The sequence below is a fragment of the Hetaerina americana genome, unplaced genomic scaffold (assembly GCF_022747635.1).
Source record: "Hetaerina americana unplaced genomic scaffold, ioHetAmer1.1.p SCAF_2, whole genome shotgun sequence".
Classification (NCBI taxonomy): domain Eukaryota; kingdom Metazoa; phylum Arthropoda; class Insecta; order Odonata; family Calopterygidae; genus Hetaerina; species Hetaerina americana.
Window position 1 is genome coordinate 21,603,622 of NW_027286763.1, and position 27,938 is coordinate 21,631,559.

Below are 27,938 nucleotides of genomic sequence, written 5' to 3' on the forward strand. Positions count from 1 at the left end.
ATTGTTTTTGCGAAAGGCTTCCTTTGGCTCAACCAAGAACCCTCTCCTTTAACCCCTCCGAAAAAGCTTTCCCTTGTCTGTGCCCTGCTCGTCTTTGGAATCAATTCCACCGCCAGAACTCTCCCCTCCCTCCCTCCCTCATCCATCCCCGCACCCTCCGCGACTTCAACTCCCGCCATATCCTCCTCCCACAAGATCCCTTCGAGGTTCCATCTCCCGGCTTGGCGTGATAGCCCGTTTCTTCCAAAAGGATAAGGAGAAGAATGTGGCGTAATGGAAAGACCCCTTCTCCTCTCAAATCCATCCTTCACCTTGCTCTGTTCCTTTCAATAAGTTCAAAGAATCCCCCCAATCCCAATCCTTCAGTCCTCGCCAGTTCCTTTCACGAGAACACCACATTCCGTCCTTACTCATTCGCCCACTGATCTTCCCCGATGGAGTGTGTGGGCTCGAATTCATTCGCCGAGTATCTTTTCATTCGATGCGTGCGTTTTGATTTCCCGGCGGTGGGGATTCATCTGCGCCGCTTCCCTTTGCTCCAGAAGTGTGTTCGGGCGTCATGAGGGCCGAGCTGCGGTCGCGATGTGTAATGCAATGGCCAAATACCGCATCATCAATTACTCTCATTCACCCGATTGTTATTGCAACCTTTTATAGAGGCATTTTAATACATTTTGGTCAGATGAAAAAACTGCGCTTCCCGCTGTGCAAATTTTTCTCACTAAATTAAATACTTGAGGGAAGGTTGTTGAATGTGTTACGCCATTTAACACTGGTCCTTCATCCATTGTTTCATAGCCAGGCGCCGAATTACTAATTTTTATTTTGTGTTTTCCCCTTTGGGTAGTATTTAATATTGGTACTTCTCTCAGACTAGGGTCCACAATTCATTCGTGATGCATAATACCCTTTTCTGACCTACAGCTTCCTCCCCGGTAACTTGTACATTACTCATGTGGGCATTCATATTTGTCATTACTTGCCATATTTGGATGCTTACCTTCACTGGGTTTTCTCCAATTTCTGCCATCAGTTTTTCATTTATATGATCTATTCAAGTTGACACTCCTAAATTATCTTTATTGGTAATATTTTCCCACGGATAGCTTCTTGGCATCTATTTACATCTCCAGGAATATTTCATATTTATCGTCTCCGTTTGTTACGTTGAAATTAACTTGTATGCCACAGCTAATATTTATCGCTCTAATAACCTTCTGCCTATATCGTTTCATTTCTCCTTTCCATGTCTTCTCACTTTCCATTCTTACTTTCCTGGAACGATTTAATTCCATCCTTTCTTGGAAAATCGCGCGTTATCCGCCACGCTGTCATAGGAAAAAGATTTAAGTCGGCTGACCGTTCTTATGACTGGAGTTCTCTTCGTGCTGGCAGGTGACGCGACCTAGAATACATAAGAAATTCTCTGCAGCCAGCCAATAGCCCGATCTTAGCACCTATCGCCTGATATTTCGATCGGTGATCGCTCTAATTGACGTGTTGTCGAGAGGTGTCTACCGACATAAGCATTCACTGCTAGCGCTCTCCACCCCCTCTACAGTTCCCATTAGCATTCCCTCGCCTTCTTGTCCCCTGCGTACCTCCCCTCTTCACGGACTCAGCCTGAATAGACGGTTTATGGCGATGTGGTCGCCATGGAGATGATGTGAAACGGTCAAATCTCCTCTGCTCCTGCCTTCCACGTTAGTGCATTGTGCTCGAGTCATTCAGATGCGTCACATACGATTTTTTCCTGGGAATTTCAGTTTGTTTTCGAGACATGTCCTTCGCTCTGAACTTTAAGCTCTAGTGTTCCTCCTTGCGTTGATTTTTTTTGCGAAGGATCTTGATATAACCGTGCTACTATCAATGGTGTGTGTGTGTGTGTTCAGAATGGCGACTGATAGCGTTCTTGCCGTGCCCGATGCTTAGGAGCCGCCCATAAACGACGTCCTGCACCTTGTGAGCAGGCGGGGATCCGACTCATCGCGGGAGCGGAGAGTGAATGCCCGCGGCGTCACATTGTGTACGATAAACCGCGGTTGCATCGCTGTCGATTTCCCATGCACTGTCACCTTCATTTGAAGCGAGGAAGGCAACAGTTTGGTGGCACTGCTATAGGTTGGAATGCTACACGTCCATTTGTTAAGCCCTCGCTTTTGGTGCAAGTTGGGCCCTTTGAGAGTTTTATTTTTTTTACCTGGTCCGGAATTTTTGGCAGGCCACTCCCTCCCACCCTTTTGGTTAGATGGTTTGTGGCAGTTGTTGGTTGGAAATGACCGAAATCAACCTCCCGTAGGTTTGTGTGCCTAACTTAAGTTTCAAGTCCATCCTCTCTGGTACGATTTCCCAGTACATACGGAGATCAGTTTAAATAAGATCTCTGGGTTGCCCTGCAGTCAAGGTCTTTTATTAGCTCTAGCGCTCTGTGCATGGGAAACCCCTTGTTCTTCTGCATTCAGTTCGCGTTTTTCAAAGAATAAAAGTGGTCTTTCCATCTTCCTCTATCATGCACACAGATTTGCCTGTAGTTTAATGACTTCTTTGCGAATACCATTCCTTTCGTCTCCCTTATCCTTATCTCCTTATCACTCACCCTTCCCACCTGCAGCTTGCCAACCCTGCCTCACACCTTTCTGGTGGATCGCGGTGTATTCGACGTAATACAAATGTTTCTGGCGTTTATATCTTAAACATTATTGCCCTACACCCCGTCTCTGTCTTGGATGTTGTCCATCTGTTGTATTCTAAGCTTGCCCGCCGTCAGAACGCGCTCTGTTCAGTCAGGGAACAGAAATTCCCAGTGTGAAGCCATTTAGTCGTTACCCTATGTTCGTCTACCCGATCGCTGTACGGTAGTGTCGTCGTCACCGGCTATCAAGTTTTAGTTTTCTTAACTAGGTTGCTGCACGTTTTTTTCTCATCCATAACCATCCCTTCTCTGCTACTCACCTCATATCTGTGGTTACAATTTTTCGCGAGAGTCAATCTATATTGTTTTTCCATCATCTGTATTTATTCTTCCTTTCAATTTTACTCCATCCAACTATTTTGTCTGAATGTATGAAATCTGTTGCTAGCGTCTTAAAGAAGTTTTCAGTGTGAACGAAAAACATTTTACTGCTTTTTCACAATTGTAACTCATCTCTGTTGAACTCCTTCGAGGCAAGACTTAGAGTAACCAGTCGAATATGTTGAAACTGCCCTTTTGTCTTCTTGCTTGCTTTTCTTTATTTTTTATCCTTTCCTACTTTCATTTTCGTTTTCCTTGAGAAGTCGTTGTTAATCTTATTTTTTTTTACCTAATCCCACGTTTGCTTGTGATTCCTTATTGCCCGTCCGCTCTTATGTTTGCTCCCTTATTTTCCACGCTTACTTAATTGTCATCGATCAGACCAATAAGCGCATGTTTCAAGAGTTCATCCATGGAATCAACGTACTCGCTCGTCCACTACTCCAAAGGTCAAAGGGTTCGCAAACCGTCGCAGGAATTGATTTACTGTCATAGCATTGGTGATGAGTTTGCTGGCGTTCCTGGCGCGAAGTTGATTCATCCTTGGGAGTATCGACAAGGACGAAGGTTAGAAACCCCATCTCTGAAACTTAGGTCGGAATTCCTGTGCAAATCCTCGAATGAAATTCCAAAAATAAATTATCCAGCCACCGTGCAGTGAAATCTCGGTGCAAGGAATTGAAAGCATACAAATTCGCAAGCTGCGTTCTGCGAAAGTTGTTGACGTTTATATGTAAACTTTAGATAAGCAAATTTTATATTATACTATTACTTATTATATTTATTATTATACTACTTTTTTATATTATTCTATTGTATTGCTTGTGGGTGTATATATCACAGATTCATGCAGGCAAGTCGCCATGTTACAGCGAAATCGATGCGCTTTGATAAATCAACCCCCCTCCCAGCCATCTTTGTATGGGTTTGCTATATGGCGATATATCAGAATGAGTTGATAGATTTTCATATATACCTTGACATTTTTGAGGGAATTTTAATTTTAAGATATGTAGGGGTTCGATAACAATCTTCGAAATCAAAATGTATTATTTTGCGCATAATAAAGATGGCAACTTCCATGTGACGGTCTTACCCTGCGCGATCTACATTCGATAGATCATACAGGGCTCTGCGAGGAGCAGGTACATCAACACTGGCGATCTTTTTCATTTTGTAAATTCTGAAGAACCGATATATTAATGTTCAATATTTATTGTTGTAATTGCGATATGGTGGATACATAAATACAGACAATATAGTCGATACGCGATATCAACTCTAAATCTACAGAAAGTCGGAATTATGTAAATAATATGGTCGATACCCTGAATTTATATCCCACTGCCCCGGCCTTAATAACCTCGGTAATAGTCGCATATCGAGAACCGGCTTTAATATCGGCTGGTGTGATGTCAGGAATGACCTCGTGTGGTTTGGTCAGGAATACTAAAATGGAAAGTGTAGACTAGATTAAATATACCTGTATAGGCGTTACCCTCACTCACGACTTCTCCTGGGTGAAACATTACGGGGAATATGTGGACAAGATAACAGAAAATTAGGATTTATTAGAAGAGTATTGGGGAAATGTGACGAAAGGGTTAAAGATCAATGTTATATTTTGCAGTCTAGGCCTCATTTAGAATATACTGTTAGTATATGGGATCCTCATGAAGTTGGATAAACTGCCGAATTGGATCGTATGCAGCGGAGGGGAGCCAGATTTGTAAAACGTTGTTATGATGAACTAAGTAGCGTATTGAAATTCTTATATCGGAGGTAGGTAAGGAATCACTCACGGAGCGGAGATTAAATTAAAGATTTAAAAGTCTTGATAAAATGGAAGGGTGTCTCCTTAGTGATGATGCTGGAAACGTATTATTAGTTCCATCGTACTCCGGTAGAAGAGATCATGTAAGTTTAATACAATCAGTGAGATTACATGTAGAACAGATAAATTTAAGATGTAATTTTTCCCACGAACGATAAAGGATCGAAATAGGGTTTTTCGACCGCGCTAGGGGGGGGGGGGTAATATTTTACAACAAAGGTAGTCTTGTGTGCTAACAGCCGCCGTGTTTCTCCTCTTTCCCCGCAGATGTTGGTGTCGGCGGTCGAGCGGGTGCCGTTCCTCTGGCCGCCCGAGTTAGGAGGAGAGCGCCGAGGGGCCGCACCAGCGTCCCGCGGCGGCGTCAGTCGATGAAGCAGCCCCCCCCGCCGAGCGCATCAGTCTGGGCCGCGCCTCGCGCCTTCGCCGCACTCCCGCCGCCCCGCAGGTCGACCACGCCTCCCATGTCGATGTTCCGCGACCAGCTGAACACCATCTCGGCGTGGTTCGATCAGTGGAACGAGTGCGAGCAGACGGTGGCCCTGTACTCGCTGCTCAAGCGGCTGGCCCCCGCCCAGGCCCGCTTCCTCGCCATCTCCCTCGGCCACTCCCTAGCCGACTGCACCCAGCTGAGGGCCCTCGAGGCCCAGGCCAACAACCCCGGTGAGTGAGTGGCCAACGCGCCTCCCGCCTGCCTCATCCCATCAAACTCATCCTGATGGTCAACCCCCGGGGTGGGACTCGAACATTTTTTTGGTACATTTTTGAATACCTTGTAACAGACCAGGGGTCATCATCAGACTGGATTATAATGGAATAATTATTATAATATTTCGTATTGCATTGAGAAGAATATTTATTCGGCGGTAGAATACCACGTCATTTTCAATTAAGGATTCCCTTGTTTGGATTTGAATGACATCGCCGTCGCATATGGCATTGAAATCACTTATCACAAATATGCTCAATAGAATAATTCATGGTGAACTTTTTCCAATGTTTCTTTTTATTACTAACGAGGTGAATGTACCTGAGAATGACCAAAGAACTTTGAAACCGGTTGTACGTTAGCAATAAAAAAGTAGCGGAGAAAGCAATTTCTCTTTTCGTTAGGTATGCATTTCCACAAATTGGAGTCTGCTATCGTATCTAATTTGTATTTTTTACTCCGCGCAGTATGAATTATGCTATGATGATTTCTATTCCGTGGTTTCTTATGTTGACCCCCAAAAAGAATTCTTTCATATCGCATTTAAATAGACTTTATAGACCTTTCGCAAAATACAGGTGGACCTAGGTTTAAAAAAATCCAGCTTAATACGTTTTTTAAGTGTATATTCAGGACAACGTTCATGTATTTTTTGGGATTTGTTTCGAATTTCGTATGGGGAGAAAGAATGTGGCTGAATTGAATGTATTGTGTAGCTACCGCGTTATCATTCGCGTGCTATTAGTGGAGACGAAAGACAGCTATGGTCATTTGTGTCATCGGGGTTAAGTGGCCACTGTTACGGTACGGGGGTCAGTTGGAATATTAGGAAATTATGGAAGGGTGGAGAGAGATCTGGCGTTAGCATTTGCCTACTCTCAACGAAAGGCTCCAAAGGGTCCACTACACATCTGACGGACTGTGTAGTTCCCTTGAAGAGCTCTCCATGTAGCACCCGAGGAGGAATCACTGAAAAATCATTGCCACGGGGTGGGAAGCAAGAACAATAGCCACTGCACCAACACGATCACCATGTCTTTCGAGTTTTTAGTGAAAATCTACATGTTCCGGGGAAATCCTTAAGTCGAATATGATATGATTTAGGCTGCGTGTTTTAAACAGAAAAAATAATAACTCTTATTGAAAATTGTCAATTAGAGAAAATCTCGACTCCAGTAATCTTGTAGTCTATTCGCATCTGAAACACCAGTATTCCTTATTTATTACTGTCTTTTGTTACATTGTTGAAAGTTACGAAGATTATAAAATGGCATTTTGAAACATTTCAAATTGCCGTGCTTCTACTAAAATCCCTTGAGAAAGGTTGGTCCCAAATGTGTGCGTAGCGATCGGCCTGGGCCTGGCGTAGAGAAAGAATTTAGCTTTCGAACGCCTTCGGAAGGCATTTCGAAGGAAGGGAACAACATTTTCGGGCCCACGGGCCCAGATGATGGCACTTGACGAAATTGACAGGGATATGGTTTAGGGCATCTTACAGCATGGCCGCTGGCCGCACGAGGACCCATGAAGGGCCTTTGATAAAATTCACCTTCATCGAACACGTCTCAAACGTTCAGACCAAACCTGAAAACTGCATGATGTTGCCATCAGGATTTCATCGTTAGATATGAATTTGCACATAACGGAATGCGCTTGAAAAATTCTACAAATCCACGAGAGACGCATTTGGTTGCGCTTTGCAATTCACTTGATTTCGTCAGACATGCATTCTTCAAATCGTTGTCACTCCGGAAAAGCGCCCTTAGCTGTAGAGGAAGTTCTACCATTTTTTACGCCAATTCTTTTCAAATTTGGATGCAAAAATTGCACCATTGGTGTGACAAATGCACCTATTTTGCGATTTATTCGAGTTACAGCTCAAGTCGGGGATTATTCAGTTCCATCAAATATTCGGGAAATAATGCGGGGAAAGGTTGAGTGTCGGAGATGCGTTCTTGAATATTATATGAGAATTGGAAATTCCTGGCGATTAGAATGTTAGTTTGAAGACGAGTTCGTGCGAATCGTGGACGCGTATAGGCACGAGAAAAAAAACCAAAAGAAGTGTTGCCGAATTAGGAGATAACAATGACAGATTCTAAACACTCGGAAGAAAAATCGGAAAAAGAACTTTAGATAATGAGTGGCCACACTTTGTACAAGATAAAAATAATGTGGGTTGAAAACTGTTATATATTTTAAACATGTATGTTGCCATATTAGAGCAATTAACGAATCGATTAAAAAATGAGAGTTGACTTGACCGGAAAGCTGTTAAAATTGTCGTAGTACGGCGGGAAATATGGACATATACTATATTCTGTGCCTATATATGGTGTCACTTCTGTAGCTGAGTGTCGCCAATGCCTCAAGGTCCTGTCGCTGGTAGGCAAAAGATGCCCACCCATAAAGTACAGTCACAGTGTTATTTCCAAGTGATATTAATAAGCTGTTGGGATTATACTTGCGAGCGGCCGAAAACATGCCGTATTTTGAAATCGCACAACTCTGCTTGGGGAAAAGGAATGTCGTTCCTTCCCCCCGCGGTTGTGGCCGAGTGATTCATTCGTCCAGACGAGGAAGGTTTCCGTGTTAGTATTCTTGAGAAATCGTGTGGCATTCCGGCGACTGCTGTTTGCGAACCTCAGTGATGTCCTCTCTGCCGAGGTGACACTTACTTCGAATCGTTAAGAGGGTGTCTCGGTTGAAACACAAATAGCCGGCCGGCAGCGTGATTTCTGTTGCCTTTCCCCATCTACATTGCTACGTGTTTTGTTTTTCCGAAAATAGCGGGAGCAATTTCCCCCAAACGCAGTGTTGGCCTTTTTTGTAATTCCTTTGCTTCGCGTGAGCGCAGCTTAATGCGAAAAATGGGTTTGGATAGATATGCCGCATCCCAATGGCCATAGGAAATTGATAAGTGATTATCCGCCATATTATATTAAGTACGGTTCTCGATGTTTAGCGAGAACGGCCTGTGTGTGTGTATGTGTTATACATATATGCGAGTATATACGAGTCTATATGTGTATATACACCCACACAGTTGTCTTGCCCGCAGATCTCTGTGTAAATTACGTTTCCTCGATAGCTCAAGTGGTTAGAGCATCGGTAAGATCCGGTGTTCAAGTCTCGGTCAAGGAAATATTTTTGCGCTTTTGATCCATACTTCCCAGGAATTCAGTCCCTCAAATACGTCTTCCACTGTCTGACCAACCACAAAACAACGGCAAACATACGACCTAAATGTCCCTCAGTCACTTTTAAACGACCCGCCAATTTATCTGACATATTGACATTCACTATGCCCTAATCCTAATCTTCCCGCCTTTTACGAATCCATACCGATACCCTGCAATAGACCCAAATGTAAAATATGTCTCATCTTCACCACTCCTTGCTTCTCGTTTAAACTTACCAATTTTCTACCATCCCTCGGTAATCCCTCATCCGCATCTCGCAGTGTAATTTACCAACTAAACTGCAAAATCTGTCCCTCCTTTTACGTTGGGCAATGCCCCACAACCCTCAACATCCGCATCAACAGTCACCTCATGCAAATCTTCTTCCGCAATAGCCTCTCTACCAGTGCCTTAGCATGCCTCCCTCCACAATGCATCCTTTAATGATCGTTACAATGTGTCATTGATTGCTTCCGTTCTCCCCTCATACACACCGTTTAAGTTCAAAATCCTCGAGGCGGCATGCATTTGGCTCCTAGTAAGTTGCTCGGACTTAGATCTAAACCTTGCCCCCTAAGGATTATATGCATATACCCATCTCCTTCCTGTCGACCCCCTCCCCTGCCGATTACCCCCCAAACCCTTCCTCTACCCTCCCCATATCCTGCACCTCCCCCCTCCTGCCAATCACCCGCATCTTCAGTTTTCTTCCTTCGGCTGAAAAAGGTCGTTGTGCCTCCGAACTATTCTAAAATAAAAATTATGAGTGCCTTTTTACGTGTTTCTAAGTTTTACATGCCATCGCAATGCTTGTGACCGACCTTATATTCGCTTTTGTGAACATATTTCGTTGATGCCAAGCTTCCAAGGGGGTATCGAGGCCATTACTGTAGGTTTTACCATCAAGAGAAACATTTCGACTGGAATACGTAAAATTCATGTAAGATAGAATGGCAGTACATTAATCTTATACCACAAAAACGACGGTCGTATCTGTTATAGATTCATTCTGGAAGATCTGACGGCCCTTCCAGATGAAAGCAAGTGTCATATTTATAGAAAGAGGACCTCGGAATATCCCACTGCAGCTCGTCTACGTCAGCAATCTTGGTCTTTTACCGTCGCTTACACTCGAGTTATGCATCGTTTTCTATAGAACTTACCGAGAACGCAGTACTCGACAGCGTATTTTGAGACACTATGGTACCACCAGAGCAGAACGAGGCTCTCCTTCCTTTTGCAACATTAGAATGTAATTTCCTTTTCGCTCACTCGCACTAAACACCGCGATGAATTCCGTCCTCGAAAGGTTTTCATAAAATATTTTTAACTCCCCCGCCCCTCGAGCTTGTTGGGGTTGGGGGCAAATGAGGGGTTCAAATGGGTTGGTTATAAGTGGTGCCTCATCCCATTCCCCCCGCTCTCCCGCCCTCGGCCGTGCATTTATTCGCGGAATCTTACTCGAGGTTATCCAGTTCTGGCTTGGATCCGAACGACTCAAACTTTTAAAAATAAACCGGATAACGTTTTTAAACGACTGGACGGGGTGATTCGTCTCCTTGGTTTTTTCCGTTCTTCGGGGGAGGGGAGAGATGAGACGGGGTGCCTTATAATTATATCATTGCAGTTGACACTCTAACCTTATCCTGCTGGACACTGTGGGATTTTTGTGATCCCATCCACATCTACATAATACCCCGCAAGCCGCCGCATGGGCGTGTGGCGGGGGGATTGGATTAATGATAGGGTTAGTTGCTGTATAATAGTTTTGTGCACTAATGCCTGAATATCATTTCAGGTATGCATTAAATATTTTTATTTATTTTGAATGCATAATTTTTTTAATGAAAATCACCCATCCTTCTGAATAATTTGCCGTTTCCGTGTACCAGAGCACCACTAAAACATGATGACCGTAGTATATTTTACAGTTCTACATTAGGGTTAAGCGAGACATTCAGGCGTCGTTATTATGGGATCTGACTTCTTAATAAGGCAATGGATTTTATCCGTTAAAATATTTTCCTCCGAATCTTGTTTCCTCTAAAAGCCAGTGAATCAAGAAAGATATCAAATTCACCCAGCATCAACGAATCGCACATTTTAAAGGGTCGAGAATTAAGTTCTGAAATATGCACGTTAACCATTCTTACAAAGAACAAGTGAACAGACGTACGCTTGCCTACATGAAAGAGTTAACATAAGCGCCCTCGCATATGCGGTGTCTCTCTGAGGAAATCAGTCTTTGTGACACTCTTAGTTGGAAAATATAGTATTGACAAACTGAAAGAAATGCTATTTCTTTTTAACTAGACATCACGTTAAATATGCGACGAGTGTTCGTGGCCTGTCCCTAAAATCATTGATTTCAAGAATTTATAAAATGCAGAGGTAAGCTTTCCAGTTTGTTAAATATACTGCGAAAGGCAGCGAAGCGTCACCTAAAAGTTATCTTCGTAACTTGGGGTGCTGAATTGTTAAACTATTAGTCTGTAAGTAATAAAATGTAATGTATCCATCTGACGAGTGAAAGCAATCTCGTACTATCCTTTTAAATGCGCCCCTCCTTGTCCTCGTCGCCTCTGGGATGGAATTCTTGTAGAAGACGTAGGAAAATCAGCATTTGACATCCATTCTCCAAATCTTACTTCAGATGAATGCTGCAATGCCAGAACCATTAGCTAAAAACTGCGGCATCGGCTCGGGGAATATCTGTCTTGTTAATGGCTCCCTAACAATGGTTAATTGTGATATTTATCAGGGGCGGCTAAGGCGTCTAGTATCTTTAGTTAGTCACGGACGGAACAAGGGGTTTTTTCTCCAACTATTTTTTCCTGCATGAAATGGAATAATGAAAAGTCTTAATCCTTAATTTCAATCTGTTGACGGGTCCCAGATCAATGGATTAATTAAATTTTTATAACTTATCATAATTATTATGCTAATAAATTTTCAAGAGCACAGTAAAAATGTAGTGATTACGAATTTTATTAAAGTTTAACAGTCCATGTGAAAATAGGCCATTACAATTTATTTTTAAGTAAATGTTTGTACCAACCTTCTTTATTGAACCGTCCCCGGGTAACGTTAACTCCTTTTGCCGTGTGCTATTTTCCTGAATATCATCATCCGTATTTTCGCTGTCTTTTTAGGGAGAATCAAGCGCGCAGGAGTTAACATGACCGTGCAATTTATCCTTTGGGGAAAAGAATTGTTTGTGTCAATATTCGGGAATTTTTACCATAATATTGGAAAAATATGATATATTTCGGCAGGGTATTGCAATGTACCCTGATAAGGATCCTTCAGTTTTTTAAGGAAGATTTAGAGAAACGAAAATGGATTGCCTCTCCTCGTTTTTCATTCCGTCGAAACAAGGCACCACGTTAACGGATTGCGGGGGAGGGTCCCCTTGATTTCTTCATTCTAATAATGAGTAAGCGAACATGAAAACACTCGCACGCTGACTTGTTTTTCAACCACTTTTTCGGTTATTTCCCTTTGAAAAGGTATTGAAGAAAAAAGAACAGATGAAATTCTTTTTACCATCTGAAATCTGTGAATCTTTCTCATTCTATTTGATATTTCTGAAAACGTCATTGAGAGGTGTGTTGACCGCGATAGCCGATGATGTTAATACTATTATACCGCATTATAGAATTCAAAATAAGAAAACTAGTAATTTTATCATATGTTTAAATTTGAGATGTACGTGTGAATTTTTTTATGTTAAAAACAACTCATGTGGTAGAGAGCGTATTTATTTGTGCCTTTTTTAAAAAAGCTATTCATGGAATAGTCTATATACTATTTCGACGTATTCTACATAGAGACGAGTGGAGGTACTGTGCAAATTAAAAAGCGTTTAAAAAACGGCGAGAGTAATATCTGGCCTTCATTTTCATGTCCCATTAATATTATTCTTTAGGTAATAGTTATCACAGGTGGCAACTAAGGCATAATAGTGAAAACAACGGCAAAGGTTAAAATGCCTTCGGTGTCTTTGGCTTTGATTCAAACGATAGGTAATGCAAATACAATTCTAATAATGCATTGAAATTAACTTTATAATAGCTGCACATCCCTTTTGGTAGCCTTATTCCCTTCTGATTCCATTCTCGCATAAAATTATATCCCCAGCAGTGAATTACTCGACGAGGACTGTTCCATCTGTCGGCACTTATCCATTCTCTGCCGTGTGTTTAAGACGCTGGGAACTCAAAAGAGTTTGCCATATCAATGAATAATACCATGTGGAAAAAACGACGCGAGAGAGGAGAGAGTCGCTCAGTTATCTATTTTTATAACGGGAAGAGAAACGATTTCCTCTCTTGAACGGACCACGGGGGGGTGTTAGCGACGGGAGAATGGAGAGGGGGCCGGAGGGAAGAAGTCCCGTCTCCGTACACTCTCACTCCAGCGCCCGCCTCTCCCACTACTGCCCCACCCCACGACCACCGCCCTGGGCGAGGAGAGCAATCCGGTCTACAATAGGGGTCGAAGGGCCATCCGCCCTCCTCCCGGGCTCCCCCTCGCCGCGTTCTCCGGCGCTCGCCTCCCAGACTTCCTTACCCTCCTCATGGCTTCCTCCAGTCACACGGTGACGACAGGGTGGGACTTAATCCTAGAATGTTACACCCACATGATGATGCCCTGCAAGTCGTAGCGAGGGCGCTTGGCAGGGAGCGATTGCGCACCAGACTTCTACACCATTACACATTGCGTAAATGCTTGGAGATAGTGGGAAAGTAAAACTAATTGTTAAGAAAGAATTAACTGGGATAAAAGCAGCATCGAATGTTCTGCTATATTAAGTGTTAACCAGTACTCCAGGAGAATATTATCTTGTTGATAGGAGTGTTTTGAATTAAACAAGTTAATAATCAAAATACATTTTTATTATTGTTGATGTAATATTACTTATGTGCCAGAGACCAAAAATGACGCTATCTCGTAATCTCCCACACTTCGATGATAGAAATGTTTCTATTTGGTGGGCGGTCGGTGAATTTTGAAAGTTTTCATCGCGCTTCGGCACGCTGGCATACCGCGTGACCAGCCCTCCATCGAATCAATAGTCGCGTAGGCTCTGATTGACGCAAAAACAATGAATGCCTCATGGAATACAATATAATAATTTCCCATTAGGAAAACGCATGGAAATGGATTTGATAAAAAAATCGTAAAAGTAACTCCAAAGAAATCAAATTAATGACTTCAAACCTTGAATAACGGACGCCGTATATTTAATCTTTATTTGAACCGTTATTAAATATTGTGGGTGTATTTGAATTATCTGTGAATGTTGAGGGTATTGGCGAGACTAGAATACTGATCATCAATTGAATTGCGACTCAGTAAGATAATCAGCGGACGATGACAGTGTTGATATGATATGATGACGCCAGTTGTATTGAAATTTTTGTGTGTTTTTGATAAAAAATGGTTGCATGAATATTATTTTTTAAATCCATCAACTTTGAATGGGACGAATGATAACTTTGATTGTAATTCTGTGCCATGTTTAAATGTCATATGTTACTCACGAAACACTCAACAAACAAACGTGCCAATAACAAAGCAATGAATGAAAGTCGCTCTTACGTGTACATGTAATAATTACCCGTCAATATGATTTTATATCGACGCCCTTTCTAGTTGATTTTCCTTTCGTATTAATTTTTTTAGTTATGATGTAAACGTGATCAGTGACGCGAAGGCGTTGGGCATCACATTATATTTATATAATGTCGCGTTATTTTTTTCTCAATTGCCCTCTCATTAGCTCTCATGTTTTTTTAATTGCTTTACTATGCCTCCAATTTTACGCCGTATAATTTCACGAAGGAGCAAATGTCGTTGTCGAAACCCTGGCCTGTTTAGAGGCCTACGTTTTGAATCTGCCCGAAATTTCGTTATTCATTGGGTCATTTTCGTGGCAAAATTGAGTGATGGTAGGTGCAGATTTTAAGTGAAATATCTAATGGCCACGTTATTGAGTCCTCGGCTTTTTATTTGAAATATTAAGTATTTCGTTATGGGCTTATTTAGCCGAGTAGTGGCCGAAAGTGTGGTCCAGATATATTATGGATTTCTTTATATTCCTGGGGTGGGATTGGCGTAGCTTACGTACCACGGGGTTTCATGGCCGTAGGACATAGTTCCTAAGTGATTCCGCCGCTTTAGCCTTTTGAGAGCTTTAGTAGTATTACACAAGGAAAATCTTTCCTTTGACGCCCTCAAGCTAATTAACTTACAGTAAACTCTAAGGTGGACTTAATTTAACTTGACTCAATTTCAGCACTCTAGGGAATTGCCTGCACTGCCGACGATGGGAAACGGTGCATGAGCATGTTCAGAGTTGGATTTTTTAACTGTCTTCAGTTCACCTTTTGAATTTTTAGCTCCCGGCCGCCTGGCTTATCGTATTTACCCCCTACCCCCACAGGCTCGCTCTCGTGATGCCGGCGGTACGGCTAGCCCCACCCCGGGCGCCGTGCCCGCTCCCCTAGTTCGGCCCTAGGGAAACTTTGGATGACATGCCAAAAGCGGCTTATCTAGGCCTCTGGGGGTACAAAAACCACCAGTGCCCATCAGGACAGGTTTCTTATTTTTTGAGGTTATAACTTCTTCCGTATATCTCCTGCTGTGGGCAGTAGGCACAGCGGCCCCCTCTGCCCCCCAACTATCCCCTCCCCCTCGAAGGATCTCGGTCGCTTCCCTTCTCGATTCATTGCAGAGGTCGTTTAATGGGCCTCACGGTTATCGTATCCTACCGCGAATTCTCGTTCGGGTGTGCGTTCGAATTCAGTGTCGTCGTTGTCCATATTTTTTTTCCATTCACTTCACAATATTTTTTCTGCGGAGTGGTAGACCAGATAAGATATTCCGGGTTCGATTCCTGGTGAAACCTCTGTGCACTCTCACCTTTACCATAGCTGTGCGATTTTTCGGGTGTCAGATATTTCTGGGAAATCGGAGACAGTACAGGAAAATAATTGAGTGAGCGAGTTCTGATCTCAATCAAGTCGACCCCCGGGGTGATTACTGTGTGTCTTTTGGATTTAATCGCGTACAGTTTCCTATTATCTAATGGATTGTTCACCTCCAAAAACGCATATAATTTTCTTTGTCAGCCGGCCTATCTTGCTAAATATGCTTGTATTTAATATGTCATTTTTTTGCTAAGGACAAAGCGTTTCGATAATAACTTACTCCATTATGAGGTACGAAATAGAATTCTTCATTTGGGAGTGATTTGTTTGCATGACTAAATGGGAGGTCGGGAAGAGGATGGCTTGGGTGTTTGTTAGAAGAAATATCATTCGATTTCGTTTTTGACACTGGAGAAGCTGTACGGTTAACCCCAAAGGTGGTGCGTATAAATGACGCATAATCAAATGCTCTATAAATAAATGCTGAATAATCTAATTGTTTCCGTGCATAGAGTCAGTAGTATTTTTACATTTGTAGTGCTGTAGGTCAGGAGTAAACTTGACTCTATGTTAATTGTCTAAAATTTTTCCTTTTAAAGCTGATTTTATTTAGCTGCACGATCTTTATCTAAAAATTGGAAAATGTACGATATTAGCTGCCAATGCAGAGATTTTTCTGGACGGCGTCCATAAGTTGAAGATCAAAAAACGCCTAGCCGCAGAACGAGGATCAGGCGTTGTATTAATCTTAAGTTGTCATTGTTAAATCTTTCTGCGCGTGGCGTCAGTGACTGTCATTACCTGTGGGTAAAATATCTTCCGCAAATAATTTCAGTAATCGATACAAGGAGTCCCTCGTTCTAATTGCCGGCCACCCATCGACGTGATGTAGATCTGTCGCCTCGTTATCGGCGCACTTCTCTCGATCCGCACTCGTCTTCGTGGGACCTCAGCCTCAGCCTTCGCTCGTTCGTGTCTCTTCCCCACTCTTCCTTTCCCCCTCCCGTCTCTTCGCCTCCGTGGAGCTAATGAACCGCGTGCGCGGTGCTGGGAAGCCTAGGGGCCCCGAGTATAATGAGGGGACGTAGGGGGGTGGCAGGTGAGGCGGTTTGTTGTTTGCTTTCGTGAATTCCGTGTCGGAGGGGAGAGGAGGCCAGTGGCGACAAGGACGCCGGTAGGACGTGACACTACGCTACGTGAGGCTTAAAAAAAACCCTTTAACATGTGTAAGGTTTAGCACGCCCATTGCAACTTACCCGCGAAAGAAATAGCACGTGCGTCCCTCCATCCTCCCTTCGCGGGCTTCCCCTAATCAACGTCGACGACGAGAGGATTGCGCCGCTTTCCTCTTGCATTACCTCCATATTTGTCATACTTCGCAAAATGCCCTTCCTCGAATCAACCATGTTCATGAAAATGATAAAAGTTGAATATCTGTATGAAATATTGAGAGGTGGTGATGCGTTGAATGCCTAAATAAAAGAGAGGGCGTTTGATATTAAGCCGGTTAGAGTAAGGAAAAGAGGAAGCCTTTTCGACAGCATGAAGTCAGGCAGAAGTTACGAAGGCTTGAAGATAGAAACATGTAGGGAAATTAAAGAATAAGTTCTCGCAATACTTATATATGAATCTTCGGAATTAACCTACCGAAACTTACGTTCAAGTGGATGGAATACCTTTAAACGAACGAATTAAATGAATGATAGTGTCTATATGTACGAGATACTGCCGTAATGGTATGTTGTAGGGGGTGTCCTGACAACAGTAGTGAAAATATGTCGAATTCTGTGAGGGATGAGTGGGCATTGTTTATTTAGTTCTCTATCTTTGTATTAGTGAATTGCAATCCAAAAATTCTGTGGAAAAGAGAATCCTTAAATCGATCTCTTTGAAGATTCAGCCTGCCAAAAAGCTGGTGGCCTAGGAAAACCGATGAAGCTCTGCAGATTCATCAGGATCTTTTTGAAGACTTGCTTGGGAGTGGAGGCTTGAGGTCAACGCTGACAAATGTACTAAAATATGTTTTTCAATATCAGAACCAAATCCACCCACGCCTACCTCACCTTAAACCAAAAATCCCTGCCCCAAAAGAACTCGTCTTCCTTGAAGTCATCTTTGACGAAAAATTCTCCTCCAAACAGCATATTAAATTCAAGCTATCCGTAAATCCGCCTTAGCTCTTCAGCCAAATAAAACCCGTTCCTTACTGACTTCCCGTAACTCCAAACTTGACATGTTCCACTCCATTCTGCTTCCACAGCTCCTGTACGCCTCACCTATTTGGTCCACAATTCCTCCCTCCTCCGTTAAACGCCTTCAGGTCTGGCAGAACAAGATCACCCGCTGTATCGGGGGTGCCCCTAGGTATATCCCGAACTGAAAAATCCAGAAGGAACTGCAGGTACCACAAATAGAAACCATCATTTCCAAATCCCTTATCAGCTATGCAAACCCCCATCAAAGCCTCCACAAGCCGTCACATAGCCTCCCTCTTGTTCCCTCACTCCAACAGGAAAATGAAAAAATATACTCATCAAAATCTCCCTCCATCTTACCAACCCTCCAAGAAGAAAAAGTGCATCAAATTTCACTCCGACGTTACCCTTCACCCAGCACTGAATCTTCCCGCTCCATTCACAAAAAGTCCCCTTGAGGATATGGCACCCAAAGATACCCAAGCTGGATCTGGCACAGGAGCCCCTAACCCTCGTCGCCTTCTACCCCCGTTCCCAGACAAAAACAAAACCCACCTCAGCTTAATCCCAACCCATAATCAACTTCCGACATTATCACCCACTTCCAATCACTTGTACTAAACCCTAAGCCTAATAGAGCAGAAACTGAAAAAATGAAATAAAAACAAAGCAAAATATATAATGACATTAAAAAAACAATATTTATGTATAATTATGATAATCCGAATCGAAGCGATACCCCTGTGCTTAATCCGGCCAATATCCCTCCCTATGAACCCCCGCCCACCCATGCAATACAAACAAAAATACACATTCCCCACAAATCATTACTGCAAGCACACCCAACCTTGCTTCAAAAGGAACGAAGTCCCAGAGGAAGAATATAGGATTACTTCCACTGGCTTGGACTTGGACAGCCCGCTGATTTTGTCCCACTTCTCCGACTTGCCGATGTTGAGAGGGACTTGGGAATAATCCCCCATGACGCAAGTTCATTCGCGCAGTTGATGCCTTTGTCATAAGTTTAATCTAGTGTGGAGTCGTCTAATCTCAAAGATGCTTTCGTCAAAGTTGTACATGTACATGTTCATTACGTTGGGATTAGGAATGAAAGTATGTTTAAAAAATGTGTAAATGGCTTTTAGTGCAATTTCGTTCCTTTGACCCAAAATAGTCAGTTTACTTGAGTGACTACCGATGAAACGGTACATTTTTCGTGATTTTGTAACCCGGTATTTTTCAAATTCTCATCGCGAAAGTGGTATTCTTCAGTTTCGGGTGTGAATTCAATGCATCAATAAATGAGGTAATTGTTTCTCGAATTCAGTGCGTAGAACAAAGAGCGCCAGTACTGCGCAGTGTCATGGGAAACGTGAAACAATGGTCTTTCTACAGGCAGAAACTGTCGCTAACAACTTTTGTGCTTTAATGCGGTGAAACGGCTCTAAGGGAGAAATTCCGCAAATATTTCGCATTGGACTATCCTAATTTTTTCAGACACCATTCACCACACAGTTACACCCTGCAGATATATGGTCATCGATCCGAGAGATGTCCTTCAAACTGTTATTCTAAAAACAGGGGGGTGATTCGAGGTCGAAAGGCTAAATGGTGTGTATAAAAAGTATCGGTAAAAGTTTCTGAAAAATAGATTTATTTCAGATATTGCTACAATGCCTCTAAATTCTTCGAAGCGCATACCTTGAGCGCCAACACACTTTTGCCTGCGGTTTTTCCACCACTCGAAGTCTCTCTAGTAGGCAGATTCCGGGAGGTCCTTAAGGGTACACTTGCAAGCTTCTTTGACGGCACTTAGGGTGCCCTTGCGGTGTCCTTAGAGGGAGTATTTCACTTTTGGCAATAGAAAATATTCTGCTGATACCAAGTCGGCACTGTTAGGGGGTTGGGGAATCGTCGAGATGTCGTTGCAGAAGGTCTCCGCGAGCAAACACTCGACTCTGTTCTTGGTCGTCCATTAAGACCCTCGAGACGAATTTAGCGCAGATCTTTCGCATCGCGAAATTTTCTGTGATAATGGTGTGTGTACTGTCATCTTATCAATGCCGATACGATCTGTGATCATGCGCACACGGTCTGAATTCATCACTTCACGCACTCGTCAGGAAAAAATTATCACAGATATTTTTTATACAAACTTGCAACTTTTGGGTATAAGTGAGAAATAATTCTACCGGCAATACTGATGCAGCCTGAACAATCGATCAGTGTTCAATATTACACTATTGTCGGAAGAATCAGTATTCCGCTTGTAGTCCTACATTTTGGACCTTTCTCATACCATTAAAATGAAAAAGGAATGAAGCCCTTCGAATTCATTCAAGAAAGAGCCAGGGCTCTTTCTTACCGTTTTCCTTTGCTGTTCTACGCGAACTCGAATAGAAATTATTGTTACGGCTAATTTGGCTTCAATGTTCTACCACGTTTTCCGCTAATTTGGCAAATGGACTAAAGTGCCCTTTCAATGTTTTAATCTTTAGTTTATTTACCAGACATACACACGGAGTAATTAATCCGGGTTTTGAGTGTAATATTTTGTAGCCGTCCTGAATGTTAAATGGGAATACTTCTAGCCGTAATCGCCAGGGAAAATGAAGCCGGCCGATGACACTCGTATTCAATACTGTGTGTCTACAATTGGTGGATGTCTTTTATCCGCCCGGCTGTTTTGCGCCGCAGTTTCCAGAAGTATTTCGGGTAAATGGAGGACGTGTTGGCTGCAGGAGTGCTCTCAAGCGAGGAGGCGCGGGGATTTCCTATCGCTCGCCGGGAGGCTGAGAGAGGGGGTTGCTGCTCGCCGGGAGGCGCACTGGGGTTGCTGAAGAAAACGCGCACAGAACGCTCGTTCCCTTGTTTGCTCTCGATCAACCTTCGCTAACTAATTCCATCGTGCGCCTTGACCTCCGTCGCGACGGTGCCCTGCGAAACGTTGGGCGGCAGGTTTCACTGGGCGTACGAGAGGTCTTTGGGTATGTCACGGGGGGGGGGGGGGGGCACTAATGCATCCTTGATATGTCACATCCGGAAGCAAGTACATATATATTTCTGCTACGGGCTGGAGATCCCTGTCAAGGGTTTTTTTGTGATGACTATGGACACCCAAGGTCACTAGATGCGATTTCCTCTGAAACCATGGTAGAACTTCGTGGAAGAACTCGGTAGGCGAAGGTAAAGGGGCGGGCCTCAATGGCCGGAAGTACATGCACCTCAGAGGGGCTTATTTCGGAGTGAGGCGCGTCCTCATCATCAAAAGCCCAATTCCAGGACCTAAACCTAATGATTACGTATGCGTTAGTGGTGTGGTCAAAATTCTTGACGCTCTCACTTTGAGGGTGTTTCAAGAGGCTACGATTCGAGTATAAATTAACCAAGGAAGTATTTTTACTTGGAAAAGAACCTACGGACCGCATTCTGCAAAAGTTAGGATGGACGAGAAAATCAGTGATGACCGACATATCTTTAGCAATTTGAACGAATGGGAATGGCCTGTTTCGTTTACAAGGAGTATTTTATTTTTTATTTAAATTGTAATCTAATTAAGTACAAATTCTAATTTTTTATATGCACGAATGAAAAAAAAACAAATAAAATAGATATGTTTACCAAAAGGTCTTTTTGGGTGGATGTGTGGTGGGTGGGTTTGGGTGAAAGTTTATTTGTTCTCTTGGTGACATATGATTTCAAATGCCACGAATTTGAAACTAGTCCTTTTGGGTAATTTAAAATGTGTCAATGTCTTAAAGAAGCGTCGTCGTAAATAATCATCCCATATGAAACCACGGCCTTCACTTGTTCCGTTGTGTTCGATTCTCGTAGTTCGAAAGATGTGCATATATGTAATGCCATCTCGATTGTTTCGGTACGAGTATGAGAAGCAATGGCAACACTGGATGTGGAGAGACCATTCTGTCTCTCATCTCAAGGTGTGCGCAGTGGGGCCATGAGTACGCAGTTCTTTTCGGCAATAGCGGCGACAGTTCCGTTTGGTTGGAGGAGCCCGTCTTTCTCCTGGCCCACATATATCATTTCTCCCCGGCGCGCGTGCGTGCGTGAACCCGCAGGTTTCGATGAAGGCCTTTTATCTTTTTCATTCCTTTAAAAGTTTTCGGATGGTCCCGTTCCATGGGCATCCCGCGCGTCGGCCCCGTCGCTAGGCGACGAGAGCCGAAGTGTCGCTTCGTCTCCTCTGGAGCAAACGTTCAGGTCACGTTCAATTCATCGATCATAGCTAGGCTATCGTTAAGAGGCATGTTATGGACGGTCTCTGGGGTCTAATGTGTGAACTTCCAAAGCAGTTACGCGAAAAATAAACGTTTTGCTACAGCATTTTCTCCTTCATATTTTCCGCTTCCCCCAATGATGCCGTGCAGAATGCTGATTCTTTTGCCCCACCATCCCCTCCTAGCAAAACTAATCATGCTTTCATCGCTCTACATGTATGTCCCTCTACCCATCAATATCTCCTCCTCCTTATATGTATCCTTACTTATTTGAATTTCCCCCAAATTGCTTCACTGTAAGCCTCAGGTCTTCGTTTAATTCTTTCCCCCCTGTTCAGCTGATTTTCTCTGTTCCTGTGAATGCCCAAATTTCGCCTGGAGTTTCCTATTTACTTAAGTATTCCTCAAAGAACAGCTTTCGATACCGTGCAAACCTCATATCAATTAAATGATAAGTAATTTCTGCTGAAATAATTGAGTTGGACGAATAATTCCATTGCACTGCGCTCAAATTCTACTCCGTCCGAACCTTCGGTTTATTTCGTCGTAATTCCAGCATAGACGCCGTAGAGAATCGATTTGAATTTCGTCAGCCAGTCTGGCTTTCTGCATTCATAACCCCTACCTGATGAATCTTCCCCCCACTCGCTATTCCTTTACTGAAGCAGACCACGGTTAAGTATTATGGGGTGTCGTCCTCCTCTGAAAATATGCCCATTGTTAAAATGAGAGTGATGGAAGGAACATCTTTATAATGAAGAAATCACGACCTCGAAGCGCTATTCCAATTGAATACCCCGTCTGCGTGAATAATGTAAATTTAAATTATAATGCGAAAAAAGGAATGAGAGAAAACTCGAATAAAATCCATTTTAACGTATCTCTCACCTGTACTTCAGTGCCTTGACAGCAGAAGCGTTACTTATCCAGATTCAAAATGTCGTCGAGTGAATTTCCAATCATGCGCTGTATGTAATAAACGGAGGCGTGGAACTTTGTTAGAAATGATACATTTTTCAGGAGTCTCGAAGCGGAACTCGCATAAAAAATTGGCATGTTTTCGCTCACCCCCGTAAGTACGCACATTTATACGGAAGCTCTTGTGTTGGCCTATTTGCAGTCGTGTCTTGCGAAAGGATCTTTCTTTCGTCTTGGCTTCGTGACTCAGCTCGTTTGTCACAAGAAGAGGGGTAGCCTTTTTATTTCTCTTCGGGAGATCCGAGAAAGTGAGGGAAATCGGCTTGGCGAAGACTAGACGTCTCTCCCCCCGCGTCTCCTCCGCTTTCCGCCCGGCACTCCACGAGCCCAGGGCCGGCTCGAGAGTGATTCCCCGGGAGTGAAGCGGGAGTCCCTCCTCCTCCTCCCCTTCGCCTCCTTCCCCTGCCGCGGGGTTGGGTGGCGGGGCAACCTCTTTCTAAGCCCCAATCTCGACACACGTAAAAAAAAGGAAGGCGTGTGTTTCCATTTTACTATCGTCCTCTCTTACCGCCTGACGGTGAATCACTCCCAACCACTTCGTGGATCCATCGAATCGCTGTCTTTATCTCTTTTCGGAGGACGCGATGTCGTCTGGGTTTTTGGTTCCGAGGCTGAAAAGAGAAAGACAATGTGGTATTTCTACAAGCACGAGGGAAACCTAATTTAAGAAAATCTAAAGTTAAGTCCACGAATTAAACTACTGGAGGTCGCTCAGGTCGTCGTGATAACATTAGAAAACACGTAACTTGAAAGACGGCTCGTTCTCTTCTTTTAGGTTAGGATATCAAGTTACTTAATAACGCTGGAGGTGGCAATCTCAAGCTCCAATAACAAACAATAGAACAGGATCGAATGAGTTGAATAAGTCTGGGAGGTAAACTTGGTCTAATCGATTTAGCTATTAAAAAATGTGCCATTTTTATGAGCGGTGAAGAATTTTGTACGGGAGTTACTTGTCCGAGCTATGTAATAAAATAACATGTGTCAACCGGCCTTCAGGAAATTAAAATTTCATTCTAATTGGTTGTTTTCTGTCGAAAATTCAGTTACTTTTTTTGTAATTGAGGGACCTACCGGAGTGGGTGGAGTTCCGAACCATTCATTTCCTTCCCCGGGGGCTGTGCAGACGCGGGGCTGCGTGACGGCCACCGCCCGCGAGTTTTGTGATGCTCCCTCTATCTCCGCTACCCGATTTCGCCTCCCTCTCTCATCTCTCGGACGTGTCGCCGAAATATTTTTGGCAGGTTTCTCCCGTAGGAAATAAATAAAAGAGTAGTCTCATCAACCGCTCGCCTCGTGGCCACCCGAGTACGTTGACCTCGCCCATATTATTTTACGGCTTACTAACGATCTTCCTCGTATATAAGTGTCACTCAAATGGCTGGCTGTTTTTTTCTACACTGTTGGTCTAACAACTGTTTTCCCCGAAGCTGCATCTGTCTTCATCGTCTTTCATTCAAAGTTACTTATGAACATCACCACACATTCTGTTTCCCCGCCCATGAAAATTTCGTTGGGTATGGAAACCGCGCGATTGGAGAATGGCACTATCAGTTACTGTGCTTAAGTTTTGGTTGGACTCCTCTCTTTATTTCGAGTTCGGGTTTTCTAATTTTTTATTCTTTCGCCAACATTTTTATTTATTCTCCAACAGTGTCACAATAGTTCAGGGTGCGGCAACATAGCTTCCTTTTTTTACAAGGCAAAACCCCTTTAAAAAAAGGAAGTTATGTTGCCACACCCTGTATGTAGGTGTCTTAACCATCCGGGGTAAAAGACAAGTAAAACTGGGAGAGTTATAACTGTTTCAGTGGTTCTGACACGCAGCAACTGTTTTGATTTGATTTATGACCTGTCAGAGTTCTTCTGACCATTTTTTCAGCTAAGAACGAGAAAAATCGCTGATGCGAAATATAATCTTCGATTATATACCCGCTTAAAATTACTATTTGGAGAAAGAGGGAAGTAGCAGTCTTAATTGGCAGTTTCGCTCAAATATTCCAATGAGTTAACCACGCGACTCATTACGTTACCATTAGTTATTGGCTAGGTATCCCACGGCTCCGCTGCTCCATCCTAATGAAAATATTTCCCTCTTATTCGAGTCTTGTGACCGTTGATGAAACGATTCTCTCCCCCCCCCCCTCCAACGGGAAGTGACCGAATCCGCCCCCCCCCGTCATTTACCCATCATTCATTATCGTAGTCCTCATTTGTTTCCCCCTCCTTCCCCATTCTCCCCAGAGGGCGGCGTCGCTAGGGTCCATGGGCGGCTCTGGTCTCGGACCATGGGTTTTGAATTGACGTGGAAACGTTTCGTCGGTCTCGTTCGCGAGAGTTTTACCGGGAGGCGAGCCAAGGCCCTTCCGTTCCTCCCCTTCCCGCCCATCGCAACGTGGCGGGCATTGTGTCGATGCCTCCGAGTCCCCTTTTCGAATCAATTCATTCGGAAGTGGAACTCTTACTATTCGAGGAAAACGCTTTGAGTACAGGAGTCCCTCGGTTTCTCAAAAGCGCCTCCAAAATATTTTTTGAAAACGCCATTTGCAAAATAGCGACGTAGGTTAAATTTCATCAACAGTTTTCGAAGTTTTTTCCAAACAAATGAATGGATGCGATGGGAATTCCCTCAATTTCATCTTGGTGTTTATGTAGTCTACCATGTTGATTTCCAAATAAATACTTAATATGTTAGAAGCTGAAGGAGTGGTAATCAACCCGATTTCCTTGGGCATCTGCAAGATGTATCGTTCATTCTATGCCCTGTAAATGTATGCACCTGTAGTAAGACTTGCAGGATGCATGACTTTTACTGGGCGTCGTTATAAGGGAGCAAGAAGTAAAAAAATAAAATACTGCAGCTACGTTTCCATTCGTCCAGTTTTGCGGCCCCACAGACATCGCAGCCAATCAGAACGCAGGTTGCCACCCAGAAGTTGCCCATCTCCCAACTCCTGTGACGGAGAGCGTACACCTACGCTCACCTTCTGTCATTTGTTTATCTCCCATCAAGAGATACCGCCCACGGTTCATCGCCGTCTCCTGTTCTTTCTGGCGCTATCGCAGTCATGGAAACCGGGAATGGAAGGAAAGGAATGCCAGATCAAATGCACGAAAACGTGGCTGAATAGTAAAAATGGCGTTAGATTCAATTGCAGGAAAGCGTCAGTAAGATTTGTTAAAGCCAAGTCGGCGTCAATTACTATCTCACGTAGCATATGATGAATCGATTCACGTAAGAGGTAGTGCTTATCACAAGGTAGCTAACACTAATCGCACGTAACTATGTCGCGTCTGAGGCTGACAACGTAGCCCATTGTTCGCACATGATCATGGCATCCAATGTGATGTTAATCGAGTTTTTAATGCTTCATAGGATCTTCAGGAAAAAGATCAAATCCATACAGTAGCTCTCATTTAAAATTAGATATGCGAGTGATTCGCACCCCACTTCATGTAACACTCCCCTAATTCGTCTTTCGTAATTTCTACGAAAATGTAGGTTCACTTTGTTGAATGCTGTCTAATGTTGAACTTGCACGCACACCTTATAATCAAATATTATACCTTTCCTGATAATGGCGATAAAGTTTTTTGTATGAAAAAATGCTAAGGTTTTTATTCAGTAGCTCACGGCTTGGTCGCATATGGCTCCTACTTCCCCAGTGAGAAGGAAAGCCTGAGCAGGGGATTTGGCGATGCCCTTGCTTTGCACTGCATTATGCATGCCCCCGTGGGTTCGTGGTCAAGAGGTACGTGCACTGCCGTACTTGGTCGCTGTGGTCAAGCATAGGCTACCACGTCCAATAGTGCCTCGCTATCCGTGCTACAACAGACTGGCGAATATGTGAGAAATAATCGGAGTGAACATGCAAGTATATATTTTAAAAGTTCAGCATTGTACGTGTATACATTTGCATTACTCTTTGTGTATACATTTGCATAATTCTTTTGTAAACAGGTGCGCACGTGTTTTTGTAAAATCATGTCATGTGCAAACTATGTTATAAGTATCGGGGGTGCACGCAATATTAAGAAGAAATATCTAATTCGTGTAAGTTTTCAAACACATAATGTTAAGGCAAAGTTCTGCGTAGATAAAATTGTTGCACTTGAAACATCGCTAAATTTCATGAGTGTCCCAAAATTCAGTATGTAAAGAAAACATTTTAGTGTGTAAAATTTATCTAAATTAAATGTTCAACATGCGAAGGATTTAGCTATGGTTAATCGAGAGAATTATAAAATTGTATGGCTATCTGTTTCAAGGGACCGACGTACATGATGTAACACTTGGTACCCGAATTAACGGGTGGTGTCCTGACACCCCCCGCCGCACGCTATTGCGGCGGCTTGTGGGGTATTGTGTGTGGAAGCATCATCATCATCTGCGCGCTAAAGAGCGTGTTAACTCGATGCTGTAAACTTGGTGTGGTAGCCTAGTGTATTCGATTACGGTCCAAATCGTCTGATCGCATCGTCAGATCCGGGGCATGCTCCCGGAGATACTCGCTTATGACGCAGGGTGTGGGAGCCAGCACTCCAGGGAAACCGCAGGCGGGAAGAAATTGCCCTCCTCCCTCTCTGCCTGTGTGTGAATTTCGAATGCTTTTGTTGGGAGTGACGGCTAGGACGACGAGAGCACCCTTCAACACTCAAATCAAACTTAGGTTCTTTTACTGTGATTACCATCGAGTGTACATCACACTTACATCTGAGCGTGCATTGGATGCACGTTTCGTAAGATGTACTCGTCATTCCGGTGCGGTTGATGGCTATGAGCATGTGGGAGAAATGATCTTTCTCTTCTCCCAAGTTTCATCGCCGCAGATTTTTTCAGTCGCCCTCGTGTGGTGT

General features: G+C 43.4%; 1 protein-coding gene across 1 annotated transcript in view; it reads left to right on the forward strand.

Moving 5' to 3' along the window:
• smg (sterile alpha motif domain containing protein 4 smaug) overlaps positions 1–27,938 on the forward strand; it is a 184,706-nt gene that overhangs the window by 69,827 nt on the left and 86,941 nt on the right. The window contains exon 2 of the mRNA XM_071584817.1: positions 5,115–5,507. Within this exon, the coding sequence (XP_071440918.1) occupies positions 5,216–5,507 (292 nt within the window). The 5' untranslated portion in view covers positions 5,115–5,215. The remainder of the gene's footprint in view (positions 1–5,114; positions 5,508–27,938) is intronic.